This window comes from Dermacentor silvarum, chromosome 10, assembly GCF_013339745.2.
Source record: "Dermacentor silvarum isolate Dsil-2018 chromosome 10, BIME_Dsil_1.4, whole genome shotgun sequence".
In the NCBI taxonomy this organism is placed as follows: Eukaryota; Metazoa; Arthropoda; class Arachnida; order Ixodida; family Ixodidae; genus Dermacentor; species Dermacentor silvarum.
In genome coordinates this window covers 12,843,120-12,862,410 of record NC_051163.1, presented here as the reverse complement: position 1 = coordinate 12,862,410, position 19,291 = coordinate 12,843,120, and the positions used below count along the sequence as shown (strand labels likewise).

Below are 19,291 nucleotides of genomic sequence, written 5' to 3'. Positions count from 1 at the left end.
CAGCTGTTGCACCGGTAAAACCAACCTTAGGTATCATAAATGAATAAATAGAGTTTCACACAATTACTAGAGCGAGCTGTGGCGCTAGTTTCACGGGAACTGGTAGCAGGGCAGTTGGGCGAGCATTGGTATGATGGGTATTACATGGATTGGCCTAAACTTCGTCCGTCTCAGCTTCAAATGGCTTTCGTGACTTTGCAGAAGGGATCTTTTTCAAGAAAGTACTGGCGTTATAAATAATTGAATAGACATTATTGAAATTGTCCGGCGGCAGGATTTGAATTCAGAACCTTTAGCACAGAAGCCCCATATTGAAACCATTACGCCCAGGACGCATGTACAAGCAGAACCACTGTAATTATATAGCAGCGAGTATGCATGCTAGCGAAGTCTTATTACCTTCTGCAATAAAAAAAAGCATAAATCCCCATTTCAAATTTGGTCCAATTTAGGCCCAGGTAAAGCGTGATAAACGAAGCCACGAGAATGTCTGAAGCCCCAAGCACGAAGACAGGACAAATCCATGTACTACCCATCATCCCCAATGGCAGGCTGAACAATCGCAGCGCCAGTGATCCCTCTAGTAATTGTAGGAAACTCTATGGGTAAAACGATACTGTGGCGCCAGCTGATCCGCCTCGTGCACAATCTAAGTCGGCGCTGTAGCCTTCGCTCGCATTGCACGGGTTTCCGTCGCCTATCGACGAGAATTTGCAGGGCTTCTAGGGGGCAGCTATATTTTGCCGGTAAACTGCGGAAACCGGCAGAAAGAACGAAAGGACAACCGCGATAACGCTCAGCCTATTCTTATCACATGCTTGCTGCCATTTTTCGCTCGCCATTGTTTTCGCGTCAGCCGCCCCGTCATAAAATTGGCAGCCCAGCCAGTGCCTCCTAGGATGGTATTTTTTTAGCGATGCCTTTCCGATGCTAATGCCTTTTCGCGCTTGGTCAGTGGTCAGAGCGACGGTCCGCTCACGTTATCAACGGGATCAGCCGGCCGTGAGCGGTGGATGATACGACTAGTATAGAATAAAGCATAACGCATCGCTACAAAATACCGGCCCTAGATAGCAAGCGCGTGCACTATACTTTATGACGTCATGCTACTGGGACCGAAATTTCCATTGCCAAGCACGGCGTGACGAAGCAGTGACGTCGAAATCACCGCGGCTCACTCAGGAGCATCCCCATTAGATTTTTATTGCGATAGCAATTATATGGACACTTAACCGAATTTCTGCAGTCGCCGTCGCCGTCACCGTGAGGTTCCGTATAAAGTCCAAGGGCGATAAAATCGTCGCCGCGCGCCGTATGCGCGAGCGAAAGCGCGCGGGGGACGCGCGCTATCACGGAGGGCGAACGCACGGCGGAAAGCAAACGCGACCGTCGCGCGAAAGGCCGTGGGGGTATGGGAGGGAGGAAGCGGGGCGACGCTGTGCTCCGGCACCAAAGGCGTATCTTGCAACCGGGCGTAAGGGGAACTTGCCACTCAATCTCCCACGCGAAAGCAAGAAAGCGGAAAGGCCGCGCGGGAGGGAGGGGGGGGGGGGCTCAGCTTCTACTGTGCCAACAACTGCGCTCGTACTTTGCCCGCGGCTGTGGTGTTCGCCCGCATCGTCTGTTATCTCCCACGGCTCTGACCTTTGTATGCGCTGTGCATTCGCCACCCAGTTACCGTTGCAGCGATAGACCGCACGAACCTTCTCCCGCTGCGGCGGTTGCGCTTGCTGCCAGCGTTTTGACAATCGTTGTCTGCGGTCATTCAGTGTGATCTATTCATGTTTGCTTGTGCGCGCTGACACCACGCTTGTTATTTCCGTTAGTAAGCGAATGTGTCCAAGTTTATGCAGCCGATAAAACTACTATCCCTACTCCGAATAGCTCTCTACTAATTTGCTATCGCAATTGATGCTTCGCCTTTCGGGCGAAACTGCGACATCTTTTTTTAATGACAGTCGAGCAAGGTAGCATGAATCGAAGTACACAGGCATTGTGCTATCTAGGAGGCGTTGGCTCTGCGCGGGCTGCGCAGACAGCTGGCGACTTGGGCCCAAATTAAGTGCGCTTGCTCCAAACGGTTGGGCGAGAGTAACAGATTCTGATCCATAGCTTCTCGGAGAAACCTGTCCCGCCGGCATTGAGCGAAAAAAAAAAAAATACAGGAATCCGAGGAGCTCAACTTTTTTCGCCGCAGCCATACGAAGAAAAAGAATCAAGTCAGAAAAAAGAGTAATTAATTGTTATGTTTAAAATAGTACTCAAAAAGGGGAAATTAATGCGGACGGACGACAACATGCCACAGGTGGGAGCCGAACCCGAATGTCCCTCACTACGTGCGTGGTGCTTTAACAAGTCAAGCTACCGCGGCACCATCCTCTCGTCCACTTTCCTGTGTATTTCTCCATGTGTACAAGATTAGCCTTGAGCGTAGTAACTAGTGCTGGCCATGGCCGAGACGGTGGATGCACAACATTCACTGTAAAAATAAAGAATTTTGCATCTTTTGAAGCTTACTTTGTGGCCACAAAATAAATGTCATCTATTCTGCGTGCATATTCTTTGTTTAAGGCCGCGCGCTCAGTACTTCCTGGTCACGAACGGCGTGCGCGTTATCAGCGTTGACATAGCATTCTTGACAGGAAAGTTGCGAGCAGAGTTTTTCGAAGAAGGGAAGCGCAAACGAGCGAGATGACGATTTTTTGTTTGGGGCAAAGATACGCTCCAAAGAGTGGAAACTTCTTTTTTTTTTTTAGTTTGCTTTTTACCGCAGGTGTCGTGATGTATACGTGAGCTTACGAGTTGGCACCTTTTGGAGCTTCTCTTGTCCCACAACAATAATCGTCATCTATCGTGCCCGCATTTCCTTTCATTAACGCTGCCAGCCCGGTACTTCCAGGTCACGAACGGCATACGCGTTATCAGAGTGACATTATAGCATTATCGACAGGAAAGCAGCAAGCGCGGAGTTTTTCAGAAAGGAAACGCAAGCAACGCAAGCAAAGCGGATGAAGATTTATTTTTGTGGGACAAGATAAGCCCCAAACGGGGCAAACGTTTTTAAGAAAAATTTAATCAAATTATGGGGTTTTACGTGCCAAAACCACGATCTGATTATGAGGCACGCCGTAGTGGGCGACTCCGGAAATTTGGAACACCTGGGGTTCTTTAACGTGCACCTAAATCTAAGTACACGGGTGTTTTCGCAACGCGGCCGCCGTGGCCGGGATTCGATGCCGCGACCTCGTGCTCAGCAAACGTTTTTAAGAGTTTTGGTGTTTCGACATTCGGAACTTTTCGGTATGCGGAACATTGTCGTGTTAAGAACTATATAACGCGCTCACTACTTTTAACGACTTGAGCAGTCTGTAAGGTTTACAATGCCGCTTTAATTTATCTATCCATGTAGTATTCTGGTATTTCGGCAAAATTCCCACAATCCCAATTTGTTCTCGTGCTGCCTCTTTTCCGCCGCCTTCTTGGCCACTGTATTATGTCGAATTCAGAACAGTTAAAGTATGACGGAAGATTTAACCCGTTGACACTGCATCAAGGAGAGGATCTGTTCTTTGTAGTGACCTGAATAATTGCTTTAATGCACTGAAATTGTTTAATGCATGTGACGTGAAGAATTGTTTTAATGCACTAAAGAATGTCACTAGGGGTGTGGCCTTTCACACGGCCGCTTTGATTAAAATCAGCCTGAATTTTTTACAATTACTTTTTTTGCAACAACGTGCAGACGTGGAGTGCAGTTTCCCCCTGCCGATCGGCAATGGCCATTGGCTGCTGTCCACCAACTCGACACACTACGGCGCGACGGTGGAATACGAATGCGACAAGAACTACCACCTCGACGGAGCGCCTAGGCGGCTGTGCCTCGAGAACGGTACCTGGAGCGGACCCGAACCACTCTGCCTAGGTGCGTAAATGACAAGATTAGATCACTTAATGCGGAGTGCTGAGGTACAGAAGCAAGCTGGAAGTTATACAATACAATGAGGGTGCTGAATTATTCGCAGATATTCTGTCGGAACAGCATTTTCCCCAAGATTACTGCGCAATACAATCATATTGGAAATAAACGCATGCGGGAAAGCTAAAAAAATTCTCCAGTCCTTCCAAGGTTGAGAAAATGCGGGTAAGCGAAGCTATTCATGTTTGTGTCTGACCTTCGTCAGGGTAACGTAAAGTTCATGACATCTCACGGTAATAAAACATAAACGTTTATTAAATGTATGCATCGAGGGAAGGAAACGTACAACGAAACGGAAGGAAAAGTTGCACGAAAGAGAAACAAAAGTAGAAGGAAAGGGAAATAAAGGTATCACGAAAGGGAACGAAAATTAGTAGGGAAGGGAAGGTAAAGTAGTAGGTCAAGTACGCACACGACAACCTTCGCTTACCCCCATTTTCTCGACAGGGGAAGGGCTGGTGATTTTCTCTCTCCCTCTCTTTCTTTCACTCTTCCCTTCCTTCTTACTTTCTCTCTCTCTCTTCCTTTCTCTCTCTCTCTTTCGTGCTATCTTTCTTTCTCACCTTTTTTCTTTCCTTCTCTTTCCCTCTTTTTTCGCCCTGGTATGTGCCATTGAGCTTGGACCCTTTGTGCACTATCACCAGGATCGACCCACTTTTCAGCGTGACACCACTACCACCACCCCACCGAAACTTGTCAGCCTATAAAGCTTCACTTAAAAAGCAGAACGCCTCTTACGCTTCACTAAGCGATAATCAAATGTATGATAGTGCTGAGACCGGGTGCCAAACGTGCTCTACCAAAGAAGTTCACTTTCATTACATCCCTAAATGCTTCTGAACTTTTGATACTCACGGTACATCAGCAGTATATGGGCATCTTATTTATCGTTCGGCTACATTAACCATTCATACGAGAAAGGGTGGAAGAATATTTTCCGTATGTGTGTGTTGGAATATCGGTTGCACCGGAAGATAAAAAACCTAGCTTTTTACGTAGTCTTGAGAACGAAGATAGGCCAGGGTTTCAATAGCGTTGCCCATCTATAATTTAGAATTTCTTATTCCGACAGTTTCCTTCGCTCTTTTCCTTTTCATAGCAGCTGGTCTAAAGTATTCGGATACAGGTTACCCTCTCCTTACCTTTGCCTGCAATAAACATAATCTGTTTCGGCACAATTGTGGCCACGCGAAACTTCAGTCATTGCGTCGAGCGTAGGCGTGCGCGCTGTGTGACTGGAGCGCAATATTTTCCAGTAGCCGCCTTATAGGTTACGCAATCCGCAATATTTCCTTAGCCCCTCCGCTACCACACGTCGTGCTTATACAATGTAAGTTCTCAACGCATTCTCTCCTACGATGACGTGTTGTGCAGAGGTGCGCTGCCCGGAGCCCAAGGCGAGCGACAGCTGGACTGTGATTAAATTCTCCAGCAGTCTGGTGGGCTCGTCGGTCGAGTATTCCTGCGAACCGGGCTACGAATTGGAGGGGCTCAGCACCAGAGTCTGCCAGAGCAGCGGTCGCTGGAGCGGATTCGCGCCAAACTGCACCCGTAAGTAAACTCTTGCCTCTATGCCACATAAGGACTGGCAAAGGGTATACCAAGTGGTTCTTGTACAAGATAGCGAAAACCGGCAGCACTGCGTGCTCTTGTGAAGGGCCTGAAGAAGACCTAGAAGATCTTCTATTAAACTGCAAAAAAATATTGTACTTGTTGTAAGACGCTTTTCGCAATGACACGCGCTCTGGAACGGAGGGCAATATAAAAAGATAGAATCCTGATCGCATGGCTATATGAAAATTTGCAACTCATTACAGCATGCTCAATAATAGAATATTTTAAAGAATCACAAATAACTTAGTGGTAATAAATAATAATATCGTAACTTTGATCACGACATCATTGTATTTGTGGAAGTAATATATTTATTAAACATTTGAACATATTTGTGTTTCCTTAATCACTTTTGTTACCATTTGGCCGAGACTCTTGTGTGCGTGTTGAAGGGTTGTTTACCCTTCCACATGACCATCTGAATTTCTTGAACTGCGCAGGACATTTGTTCTTGTGTACTTATCTTTTGTTTGTGTATATGAACTTTAGAACTATTGTCATTGATGTCCTTGTTTGAAACATATTAAAGTACATCTCTGAATTACAAGAGGAGGAGTAGCTGGTACTGCCTAACAGGCGCCAGCATGTGCTCAAACAAAGATAATAAAAAAAATTCAGAGCCCTTCCACTACTGTCAAGATGGAAGCCAGCGAACCTGTGACTACGGTGGGTCTACTATAGCGAATATAGCTATAGTGAATTTATTTATTATCATTATTGACTATATTCAGCGTCTTCGGCATGTTTGTCAATGAGCAAAGACACCGGAGTTCTTGTTCTCGCCCGGCGGAATGGCCAAGTAGAGCTTTTGCCGCGCCAAGTCCACCCCATCGTGATAGACTAGCGTATGAGCCACAGCGTTCATAGCCGCGGCACACTGCATGGCATCGTCACGATACTGATGTCAGGATCGTGGAAGATGTAGTTAAACGAGCGTCCGTCCCATAGCGAGTCTAAAGGGCAACTGCTGATAACAGCGCTAGCGCGATCTCTACGTCACGAGACAAAGGGGCACAATGATTGGTGGAACGTGCCGCCGCCGAGTATCGCGACACTTGTGAAAGAGGCATCGGCGGTGGTGAGGGGTATAACAATGGGCCATCCATCATTCGTTTTGACACCGGTGCTAAGGTACAACTGGTGGAAACGGCCACTGCACATGGAGCCAAACCACCACGCACATGGAGCCAAAGCATTTGCTGATGATGATAGTTTTCTTTTTCTACACGCGGACACGATCCTGGGGAACCTAGCCTTTAACAGCTTCGCTGTAAAAGAAAAGTTGCTAGATGGTTTTAGACATTGTACCTCTTGTCGTACCGTTTTTCTCTTATGTTTTCTGGACCATGGAAACTAAGCTTGCGTTCATTGTGCTTTTATGAATGTGAGAGCTAGAGATAGAAAGCAAAACAGAGCAATGAATGGGCAGACACACTCATGGCTAGATGAAGAGATACGCCAAATAACTATTTTGCCTACTCGTACGGCGCGCCAGTAGACCAACGAAGCTGCTCGTTGCTAGCAAGTCACTTTATTCGCTACTTCCACCTGCATTATTCTGTCTGCTTTCAGGGAAGCTATACACTCATAGGGAACTTTCGAGTCTCGTCGCCGAAACCACATGCGAGCTATTGCCTGCAATACTGGACTGACAATTGTCACGGATGCTCAGTACCTGTGGAGTTGTTCTGCTAAACCCCGGTAGTCACGGTTATGTCATAGTGCGCTACTGTGTGACATATCTGGTAGCCCAGGTGTCGATGACCGGTGGCAAATCGCACCGATTTACCAATCTACGTCAGCCCAATTTTATTATAATGTATGGTCGGGCTTCTTTCCTTACCCTCGTCTCGGTTGCAGTGGTGGACTGCGGCAACCCATCGGTTATCAGTAACGGTCGCGGACTGATCTTAAACGGGACCACAACGTTCGGCAGCATGGTCGAGTACGAGTGCCTTCACGATTTCAAGCTGATCGGCGATGCTGTCAGGACCTGTGAGGAAGACGGTCACTGGAGCGGACGGGAACCACGTTGCACTGGTGAGAATTCGACGCCTGCTACAATTCAGTGCAATCCAATGCGTTTAGACAACACTGAGTGCCACAACTGCCGTGCCCGACAGGAAGACACTTAGCGCGTACCGCCTCGGGGCTCACAGCGAGGACATTGGCCGGAATTCCGGAATTATTTATTTATTTCGCATACTTTCCTGGCCCGAAGGCATTATAGAAAGGAGTGGTAAGTAAAAAAATAAAACAGTACATAATTCTACAATAATAGATTTTACAAAACGACAGAAAATAGAGTAGTCTTTAAATTGTCAACGTCAGAAATGGCAGTGATGGAGGGAGGAAAGTCGTTTCAGTCGGCGCTGGTCTTGGGAATAAAAGAACCATGACACATTTTTTGTTCTAAAAAATGGAACGCCAACTTTAAACATGTGATCGAAACGGGGTGAAATTTTAAAGGGCGAGCAATAAGATGATCCTTTAATAGTGGGTTGTGGTGATACAGTCCGTGGAAAAGACACAGTTTAAAACATTTACGGCACAGGGAAAGGTCCGGTAAAGTAAGCGTTTTTTCCATGGAAGTAATGCTGGCGTAACGGGAATAACTAGATAATATGAAACGTGCTGCGCGATTTCGGATGGATTCTAGTGTGTTTATCAGTGTGATTTTATAGGGATCCCATACTGTGATTGTATATTCTAGCTTTGGCCGCACTAATGTTTTGTAGAGGGTTAGCTTTATCGGCATAGGCGCAGCAGAGAAATTTTGACACAAGTATCCAAGAACCCGGTTAGTGTTATTAGTGACGTGTTCAATTTGCGTAGGCCTTGATAAGTTACGTGAAATAGGAACACCTAGGTATTTGTATGAGTTCATGGATTCAAGGGAAGTATCGTGAAGTAAGTAAAGACGCATGTTGTCAGTGTTGTTAGTGCGACGTGATACATGCATTGTTTTACATTTATTAACGTTTAGTCGCATGAGCCATTTATCGCACTAGTTGGATATGCTTGTAAGATTGTCTCGAAGCTTATCAGGATCAGTGTGGTTAGTTATTTTGCGATAAATGACGCAGTCATCTGCGAAAAGACTGATAGATGAATGGGAAGTGCATTTAGGAAGGTCGTTTATGTAAATCAGGAAACACAGAGGTCCTAGTACCGATTCCTGTGGTACACCCAATGTTACGGAAGTGTGAGACGATGAACATTCATTAGCCGAAACGTACTGAGTTCGATTAGACAGAAAGCTTTTAATCTAGTTTAGTACATTAGGGTCACTGTTAAGCATGCTAAGTTTAAGGATGAGAAGATCATGTGAAACAGTGTCGAAAGCTTTCGCTAAGTCCAAAAACACGCAATCTACATCAAAGCCCACATATCAGTTGCGTTTCACATGAAAATCTTGTTCTGAAACCGTGTTGCTCAGTCTAAAAGAAGAAATTAGACTCAAGGAAATCAATCAGATGAGAGTATATAATATTTTGCATGGTATACTTGTCAGTGATATAGGACGATATTTATCGGGGGAATGAGTGTTGCCGGATTTAGGGACCGGCATAACCTTGCAAACCCTCCAATTGCTTGGAAGTGCGGAGGAGCCTAGAGACTGGGAAAAGAGCATTGAAAGCATAATGGAAGAATACAGTTCAGTAATTTTAAGCATTTTACAGCTGATTGAATCTTCACCTGATGAAGAAGATATTTTCAGGTTTTTCATCAACTTTTGTATGCCGACCCAATCTGTATAAATGGAGTTCATTGGTTAATAAGAGCAATTAGTTACAAACGGCACAGTGGTAGGAGCACATCTGTGAAAAACGTAAGCAAATGCATCATTTAATTGGAATTGGATTCTATTACAATTCATCTTCTTTTAGTTCGTCGCCAGTTGACCAGGCGGTGCTGGGACAAGCTAGTCACTGATTTGGAAATAGAGAAAATAGCAGGATCAAATGAAAGAATTCGTTGCACTACGCCAGCCATGGTGGCATGCAAAATTCATCCGAGACTTGCGCGTTCTCTGATAAGCCATACTTTATAATAGATAGATAGATAGATAGATAGATAGATATATATATAGATAGATAGATAGATAGATAGATAGATAGATAGATAGATAGATAGATAGATAGATAGATAGATAGATAGATAGATAGATAGATAGATAGATAGATAGATAGATAGATAGATAGGTTTTACGAAAGATCTTGACGGTCCCGAGCTGGAATGGGACGAATATAGAACCGACGTTGTTTTTTTTTTTCTTTTTCAGATATTCCCATGATCGGCAATGATATAGAAGGTGCTGACAGCAATCGTAAGAATCTCCATCTCATTCCCCATCTCTGCCAGTTGAATATGGCTAACTTATCAAACCAAAAACTCTGCTGCAGGTGCGGACTTCACCTACGATTCCTCGAGGACAGTGGGAATCGCCATTGCTGTTGGGGCAGGAGCTTTGCTTGTGATCGCAATTGTGGTGGCAATCGTTTGGATGCGAACGTAAGTACCATTTTACATTCTATAAATACCCTGATCCGTGTCTTTGTTTGCAACATTGCAGAATTTGTGTATAATGTGTTGAGCAAAGAAAGTGATATGGATATGCTATTGAAATAATAAAGACACTCAAACCGCCCCTGTATATGACAGGATTTACGTAAATAAAGCTCCTCACAAAATGTTGTTTTATCGGCGGAAACAACATTTATGGTAGAGTTTTGCAGAGATATTATCCAAGAACTCACGTTCTTGATGTGTTTCAGCCTTAAAGCTATCTACGTGGCGTGTCACACATGTTACTCTTGAGAAAAAGCTATATTACCGCTTGCAATAATATGTTCGTTTTTAGCGTGTACGGCACCAGTACTCTGTAAAAATAACCCTTAGTATGACTGCACTCAGTACACCTTAAGGTGGATGTTAATATTTGATACGCGACCTTCAATATATTCAGGTTACGCTCAGAATAAGGTCATACTAAGCTTTCATAATGCATTCACCTTACTGAAGGCAGATGTGGGCGTCACCACTGCATGGAAAGTTATTTGTGAGCATTCTGCTACTCTAGGTGAATTTCGGATAGAGTCTAAAGTTTACCCTTCTGCGATAACACTACAGGTGAAAAAGCTATCTATCCGCCAGTAAAACTGGAAATCATCGAAATAGAACTAAACGATAACGATGCCTTAATTAGAACGAGGAATATTATGAAGGCTGATGCTGCTAATCAGCGGGAATTGATACTCTAATAAGAAGCAGGAATGCTCAGCGATCCGTTACCTATTGTTGAAGACTTAGGTGGTATCAAATCATGAGATTTCTAACAACTGATAAAAGAAATGGTTGAACCAAAGCCGCCAGCTCTGCTGACGCGTTAGCCAGTGTAATCAGTATCGCCCCCTACAGGAAGGCCCAGCGGGTCAAGAACACGGAAAACATCGACGTAAACCGCGGCCTGGAGAAGGACAACGCCACGGTGATGTCCTTCTCCCGGTTGGCCCTCGAGGCTGCCGACGCCAACAGCACTGCTCCCTACAGCAACGGTATCCGGCACAACCCTAACGGCCTGGTCACCTTCGCCGCTGGACCGCAGCCAATCTACGCCAACGTAACGGTCAACGGACAGAACTTGACATCGCCAAACGCTGCTACCAGCGTTGCCAGGATCAACCTCGGTGTTCCACCTTCGCCTCCACACGCGCCGCCCAGGCATAACAACAACAACAACGTCAGCCATCACGCTCACCAGGCATACGGTAACAACAGGGGTCCCGCAGCGGCCACGAACGCCAACGGTCACCACATGTCTTCAACGCTACAGAGCCACGACGTGTGACCACGTCATCATAGTACTCGCCGCTGTTTCGATGTGAACGCCGAGTCTACGTGGGTGCATCTGATCACGCAGGGAGTTCCCTGTGGCGATTTTGATGCCTCATGAGTCAGTGGGACCTGTGAGGAAAACACCTGAGGTTTTCGACGATGAAGAACCGACAACTCATGACATTGTTGCTTCTTGCTGGCGGAGACCGTAAGACTAAAGTGCGCGGGTAACCTCGCAGTTTCGACTGACGTGATTGCGGTTATTCATCCAGCATACATCATAATGCTGTCTGATGTGGGATATCGGAATATGTGAAGTCTATTTTGCACTCGTGACATCGTCTCCATCGAAGAACGGAGAGTTTAAGTGGTCAGGAGTGTCTTCGACTAGTGGAAGTGCTACGAATACGGTCACGGCCGACAACGTGCTGTAAACGTCCGCTACTGTGCCTTACTGCGGAAGTATTAGTGCAAGTCCAAAACGGCGTCGTTGCAAATGTGCAAAGGTCCTTGTGTGGTGTTGGTGCAGACATTGTGTGAGCCATGTGAATGCCTGTTCCGGTATTGAGTACGTCAGGCACACCGTGTCACCCTTCTCAAACGAATTGATGTGGCGGAAGGCAACTGTGTATGAAAGTTACATTCTTGTTTTGTGATTGTTATGATACGGAGTGGGAATGCTCCGCAGCGTCCGCCAACATTTGAATCTGCGAAACGCTCTGAAGAAACCGAGAAGTGATGTTCTCCATGATAGTGACGTCATCCAGCAGTTTATGGGTATTTAGCCAACTGCCACTTTTGTAGCCTATGGCTTTCAAAGAGAAAACTGGGCTAAAACATTACCATACGTAGGAATTTGTGCCGTCGACGTCGCAAATTGCTTTGTCTGTTTGTACAGTGTCCTGAGAAGTGGTTATTTCAACTGGCTTCAGCGTTTTAGCTCGAGTAAAACTTACACGTGGTGTCTTTCACAAGCGAGTAGAGGAACGTAGACAATAGGACATAAGCGAACGTATTATTAGTGCAGAAAAAGGGCAGTTGTGAACAGCCATGGTTGACCTTGATGTCATTAATATTTAAAAGAAACAGTATGCTTTCAATAGTGGTAAAATAAATTTTGTTTCGAACTGCATGAAAATCAAGTGGGAACAAAGGTTCACAAATGTGCGATTGTTAGTATGACATCGGGACGTCTTACTTTTCCAGAGAGGTTGCCATGGTGCTCCGGTTTACCCTTCCAAGGCGATAAAGAGCTGCTTATTTATTGCTCAAGTGCCTCAATTTTCCACATGCTAAAAAAGAAAGATGCTCGAACAAAGAGCAGTGAAAGAAGTAATTTTTATAATATTGATTATCGCTTAATTTTCTATCTTCAAAAAAGGCAAACTCAAAGTCAACTATCTTTTGAGGAAGCGTTGACTTGTGGCAATAATCCATTTACTGCATTCACAAGCCATGTGAGGTGTAGAAATGATTTCATCTTTCAACCGGTAGACCGACAATAATAAAATTGGTAGAAGTTCAAGAAAATTAAATGTTAAGGAGCTTTTAATAGCACTCATTTTTTAAAGTTAGGAGCACATGTCTGCATAAATTCCTGAAAATCGGCCCCAAATAATAAATATTCAGGTTATAAGTTTGTAAATCTGCAACTCTTCACCAAAAACAGATATTGAAATTCTGTGAACTCCTGCAATTAGAGAGCTTAATGAGGACAAATAATGTGTGCACATTTTTAGCTCTTGCGGTACTGTTAATGTCTTTACATCGGTCTTACAAAAGCGGCATTCGCTAATCAATGGTTTGCGGAAAAGCTACCTAAGTCTACCGATATTGGTCATTTTCTTTATTTTAGTAGGTGTGGTTTATAAGAGCTATGTCATCCTTTTCTATGTCAGAGTAAACTAGTTGTGAAGGTCAAGTTTTTAATTTTGAAACTACCTAATTTTCTGCAATGTTTAAAAAGAAATTGCAGGCGTAATTCAAAAGTATTTCAAATAGATTAAATTTGATTATGCCCTTAAACACAGCAAATTTTATTTCAATCGCATCAGTGCTCGTCCCGTCAGGGCATTACTTTCGTTTCACTTGTATTTGGGCACAAAGGCTCGGAGGGAGGCCTAGTTTTAATTAAAGTTGGATTGAAAATTACACATTGGAGTCGTACTGTCTTAGACGATTGCCGGTAATTCAATGGGCTTTATGTGCAATTTCAGACTTTTTGAAACTATCTTTTTGCACACAAAGTCCATGTCGCGAAATCGAAAATCACGGGAACTGGTAGCGCCGCTTAGAAATTACATTACGCTAACAAAAAACGAACGCTGGACGGGCTGGACGGCTGTTCGTTCTTGGACGTTTTACACATTGGACGGCCAATAGTGAATAACTATGCTGTAACGACACTGTCGTTTTTCAGGCAGAATGACATGTAATAGCACGAAACTTAAAAATAGGAAGCTTTAGTTCGGGTCAATCTCTGATTAACCTATTCCTATGCATGTGAAACGCAATAGTGTTGTTTTAAGACACACTTAGTCAATATATGAACCCAAATTCAAGTCAAACAAGTATGTTACTGTTGCAAGTTGAATTTTGAATTAGGACCTTATCTTCGTTAAAATCAGCGAAAGCTCGTGATCTTCAAGAAGTTGAAACATTGCACATATTGCAATTTTCTTGAAGTTCACAAATTCTGTGTCTCCGCACAGAAAACAGGAATCGCAATTTTCATTGAGCTTTTAATTGTACAGCTCGCGTGTTCTAAAGGAGGCCAGTATGACATATTTACCGTGTAAGTGAAACAAAACCGTAACATTGAATCAATAATGTAAAAGTGATATTAAAAAATCCACATGATTATGCGGAGTGGTTTATCGTATCTGTAAGTTACACCATATTTATAATAAGATTGTCATATGTATTTAAATTGCGAAGTTAGTGTGTTGTAAACTTCATACTTCCTATGTAAGTTATATTTCTAAGTGAGCTTCTGCAAAAAAATACCGTCTATAACTGAATATGCTGCGAACAGTTGGTAAATTTAGCGTGTGCTTTCTAATTCAACAAATATAGCTGATCAGCACAGATTTGGTTTGACAAGTCGGTAAGCATGATTCTGTGCAAACTGCGAGCGAAAAACAATCATGGAAGAAGACCGAACACACGTGAAGCTGTGTCATGTCCTTGCCCGTCCTTTCATTCTTGCTGTTACCTACACTGACCCCTCGTTGACAGTGGTTAAGTGGATGCCGAGCGAAGCTACAGTTCCGTTCCTAGTAGACAATTTTGTACCCTTAAGTGTGTTTAATTGTCCCACGCTGAACACCCTTAATCTCAAAGAGTAATGTGAAATAGTTGATGATTACGAATGAAGTTCCCTTTTTTGACATCTTATGGCAAGTAAAAATGATAATAGCTGTACAGAGGACATGGTATAAATTCTAATAGCTATCACTGCCAAACTTTCATGTTAGTTATTTTGGTGTGCACCATGTGGTCAGAAATAATAGAGTTTTCAGCTAGGGTTTCTCTCCTCACAGCTGTACTTTGATGTTGCTGTTGTAGACAATGAAATAATTTGTAAGGGTGTTCGACATTAGATGAACCAGCACGCTAAATTTTGCAAAAGTAGTTACTGTGTATTTATCAAGACAGTAGCTCCAGAACTAAAGTTTCCACTCAAGTTACGTTGCACTAATGAGCTTAGGTTGGTTAAAGGGCAGTTGTAGTGGCGGACCTAATTCTTACATTCAGCCATATCTTTGGAGAGTAACCTATGGCTTAAAACTATCTATATACAAGCGTGATGATATTGTTTCTACTGTATAGATTTATGTTTGATAGGACAGCACTGCCTGAAAGTAGGCTTGGAGTACGGCAAGGTCGTTAGTCGTCAGAATTTTTTGTTTGCCGACCATAAACACAACACAAGTATTAAGCCCTGATAGTCATGGTTTATTATGATTTATGATGTGCATTGTATTTTACGATGCATGACAGAAACGTTTGGCTTGCTGTTATATATATGCTTGGCTGAGTATGTACCACGCGTTCCAGTAAAGCAGGCAAACATTCATAAAGTCAGTGCAGCAGTGAAAAGCATTATATATGCGATAGGAATTGTATGAACACTCTTACACGAGCTCCAAAACGCGTACGACAAACCATTTGGCACTAATATTATTTCAAGGGAATTGCGACCAGTCAGTAATAAATTTACGACTTCATACTTACTTTCTTGTTGACCATTTTGTCACAAATCATGTTTATTGCGGCTGCACCAAATTTAGAAATATTTCACAACTTCACTAGAGGATGTAGTGGGGATATATTTTCTTGAACTCAGCAGCGAGTCTAAATGCCTCTACGTTTTACTTTTTAACATCGAAATGTTTAGATTGTCGTATGAAAATTCTTTCGTTTTTTTGGTTTACTATCAACTTACATATTACAGCGCGGGGATACAACATCCTTAACTGAATGTTCACATTGGGTCACCGGTGAAGGCGATTTAATGAAATGTGTCGCATTTTAAAGACCAAGTTAAATTATTGCAACTGTTGAATGTAGACAGTTTGTTTTGACTAGCATTCGTAGATTGCAATGAGTATCAGTAGATATAAAATATATATTTAAGCACTTGGCTTATGACTCATATCTGGGCACCAACAACGGATATCGCAAGTCCTTAAATGACTTTTTTTATAGCGTCAAACATTTACAAATATAGTTTGTATACAGCCTACTTGAAATTCATACTTTGTTTAGGGAAATTTCTAAGAAGCCTAAATCACAAACTGCTCGCATAATTTAGAATGATGCATGCACATATCTTCCTTTCTTGTTTTAGGTCTCCTAATAGATGCAAGTTATGTAATTATGATGTCTGCTGTTATAACAGTTGCGAAAAAGCAAGCAATGCTGTTCCTTTTCTATCACTTACTAACTTCAGGTTGGCTGTCAATTTTTCTAAATCAAGTGAATGTTTAGGGATAAAAAATGGGCTCCAAGGGTGAATTTATTTATCATTTGTCGTCTTTTAAGTGCAACAAAATTGATTCAGATTAGTTCAGCGGCTGCCAAATGATGGAAATCCGGCAGTTCACGTGTGTATTTCAATAGGGAGTGTTTGATGTCGTTCGTTCTTCTAAATCTGAATATCTGGGCCGACGAGACGGTTGCATCTTTCATATAAGCATCTGCTTGAATCGACGTCATAGTTACGTGTGCCGCTTTGTGCTATTCACTGTTTTAGATGAAAAGTGTAATATATAAAATGGATGCACTAAATCTGTCGTGTGTGCCACTGACAGGGACGACCGAAATATGCCCCTGTAGAAGAGGTATTTTGTTGTTATTTTAACTCTCTTCTCTCCCCTTATGTTGAGAATGAATGTGATGTACAACGAAGTCTTCTGTTTTACTTACTTTTCCTTTTGTACAGACTGTTACTAAGTTATTTGTCACAGGCACATTATCTCGGAGCGTGCACTAAAGGGCGCGCACATCCCACTATGTTGCAGCACAGTTTTTGGTTTCGGATCCCCACTTGCTGTTCGCTGTGCTGTTTATTTTTGGAGAGCACGCAACCAAATGATAGTAGTGCACCCGCGAGTTGACGTTGTGAGAGTTTATTAAAAAAATTATGGAACGCTAAACGGCGTCTTGTGCTTTCTTTAACCATGATGGAGAATCTCCCTCTTCACAGTGCACAACAGGCAGGACTTCAGCGCCCCGTGCGTGACCCATATCACCGCCGTCCCAATGCTGCCCATTGCCCCTCGTATCCTATTTCCTAATCAGCTTCCTCTAACTAATATTCAACTACGAGCAATCTTTTCCTGAAATAAAATAAGTCATTCTGCTATGCGGGTCATTGCGGGTTCGCAGAGAAAGGATCAAGCAAGCTGTTTAGGAAATGCAGATCTGTTTGACCGTGCTAACATCACGCTCGTAAAGAATGGTTAAGTGATGGAGAAGTTAAGAGTAGCTATCCCTTACGCTCTAGCGGTGAATGCGCCCTAGTACAATTACATGGTATGGCGCAGGACACGACTCATTCATTCATTCATTCATTCATTCATTCATTCATTTGATTTGATTTGAAGCACGCGTGCTTCTAACGTACGCTTTAAACACGCAATGACACTTGCGTGAAATACGGTGATGTTTCCGTCTCATATTCTTTTTAAAATTAAACACGAATTAAATCATAACTGCAGGCACTTTGAAATAATTGAGAAATAACTCTGACGTAAGAAACTTGGTTTAGTGACATCTCGCATTTCGCAAGAATAAGTCAGAGATCCTAAGCGTCATATGTCTGGTATGTGTGGGAACGTTACACTATTGTATGTCTATCTTGAGTTACTGCTGATGTGACGCCCTACGAGACTCACACCCGGTCAGAAGACTAGTCCAGGCTCGTAGGCAATGTTATTGTAGTTCCTGACGTAATAAAGTCCCATCTGTGACTCAAATACAATAACTCTCGGAAACGCAATGAATAAGAAATTCATGTAGATCCCGCGCACTGTGGGAATCCATGCTATGCGAAGCATCTTGTTTGCAGCTGGCTATCCTGCATTGTTCGGGTTTGGGCTTCTGCAAAGCGTTACCAGATGGATTAACGTGTTGTTTAAGCTGAGCAATTATGTGTCTTACGTGAGCGTGGGTGTGACGATAAACGCAGGACGACGATAGCTGCGACAGTATGATAGTGACGGTGATGGCAAGACGACTGGTTTGAAGTGTGAGAGCATTTGTTTGGCTGCCCCTGCTTACTTTGTGGAGTGCCTATTTGTGGAGTGCCTATTCGGCTGACCGAAATAGCCCATCGCAAAACTGGTTGGTAGAAATACAGCAGGGATGCTCTTCCACGCTTCCCACTGCGCACTTTGCGCCATGACGCGTCGCCGCCATAATGTCCATGCCTGGCGCGGTGTCAACTGCGGCGAGCAATGGAGAAATTAAAAGGGTCCTTTTTGGTATTGTAGAGCGGCACATTTCTAGTGGCGCATACCTAGTGACCCAAGTTGGCATCGAAGACGTTTACTGAATAGCAGCAGTGAGCCAAGTTCGTATGAAAGAAGTTCATTCAAGAGCAGCAGAGACCGAGTGGCACATACACAGGGCTCCAATTCAGCGTCAAAGAGATTAAGTGAAGAGCTTTACGTGCCACATATCCAGTCTCGCATCCACAGTGACCCATGTCGGCGTCACAGAGGTTCGTCGAAGAGCGACACAAAGGTACATAGTAATGCCACATGCCTAGTGATCCAAGTTGTTCCGATAGTTGGTTTATTTATTTATTTATTTATTTATTTATTTATTTATTTATTTATTATTTATTTATTTATTTATTTATTTATTTATTTATTTATTTATTTATTTATTTATTTATTGCAATACCCTCAGGGCCCAAGTGGCATTACAGAGGGGGTGAGTACATTCTGTTTACACAATCGCAGTAATGTAAGCACCAACAAAGCTATGTATGGAAAAACCGAAACAAAAAGAAGAAAAAACAACGATTAACAGAGCAGGTTATCCTAACAGGTCAATACCAAAGGCCTTGAATGACAATACCGTTAGCAACATTATTGTAGATGTAAAATACAAAACTTATTCAATTAACAAATAGCTGCGCAGGTTATTCTGTGAAGTGGTCAACAACTGCGGCCTTGAATAACTGTACATCTTCAATGCTGGCGTACTGGTTGATTGTCGTCAAGTGTTGCCCTGTTGCCCTAATTCTATTAGAAGTTATCTTGGTGAATATATGTTACAATACTGAAAGCAAGCTAATGGGTCTATAATTCTTCAATTCTTTAACGTGTCCCTTCTTATGGATTAGTATAA

At 43.2% G+C, this 19,291-nt stretch overlaps 1 protein-coding gene across 1 annotated transcript in view; it reads left to right on the top strand.

Moving 5' to 3' along the window:
* The window catches only part of LOC119431175 (sushi, von Willebrand factor type A, EGF and pentraxin domain-containing protein 1), a 225,565-nt gene extending 208,477 nt beyond the window's left edge, over window positions 1-17,088 (top strand). Inside the window, exons 17-22 of the mRNA XM_037698651.2 lie at window positions 3,743-3,922; window positions 5,351-5,527; window positions 7,451-7,630; window positions 9,876-9,920; window positions 9,997-10,105; window positions 11,012-17,088. Coding sequence (XP_037554579.1) covers window positions 3,743-3,922; window positions 5,351-5,527; window positions 7,451-7,630; window positions 9,876-9,920; window positions 9,997-10,105; window positions 11,012-11,441 — 1,121 coding nt within the window. The 3' untranslated portion in view covers window positions 11,442-17,088. The remainder of the gene's footprint in view (window positions 1-3,742; window positions 3,923-5,350; window positions 5,528-7,450; window positions 7,631-9,875; window positions 9,921-9,996; window positions 10,106-11,011) is intronic.
* Window positions 17,089-19,291: the final 2,203 nt, after the last annotated feature.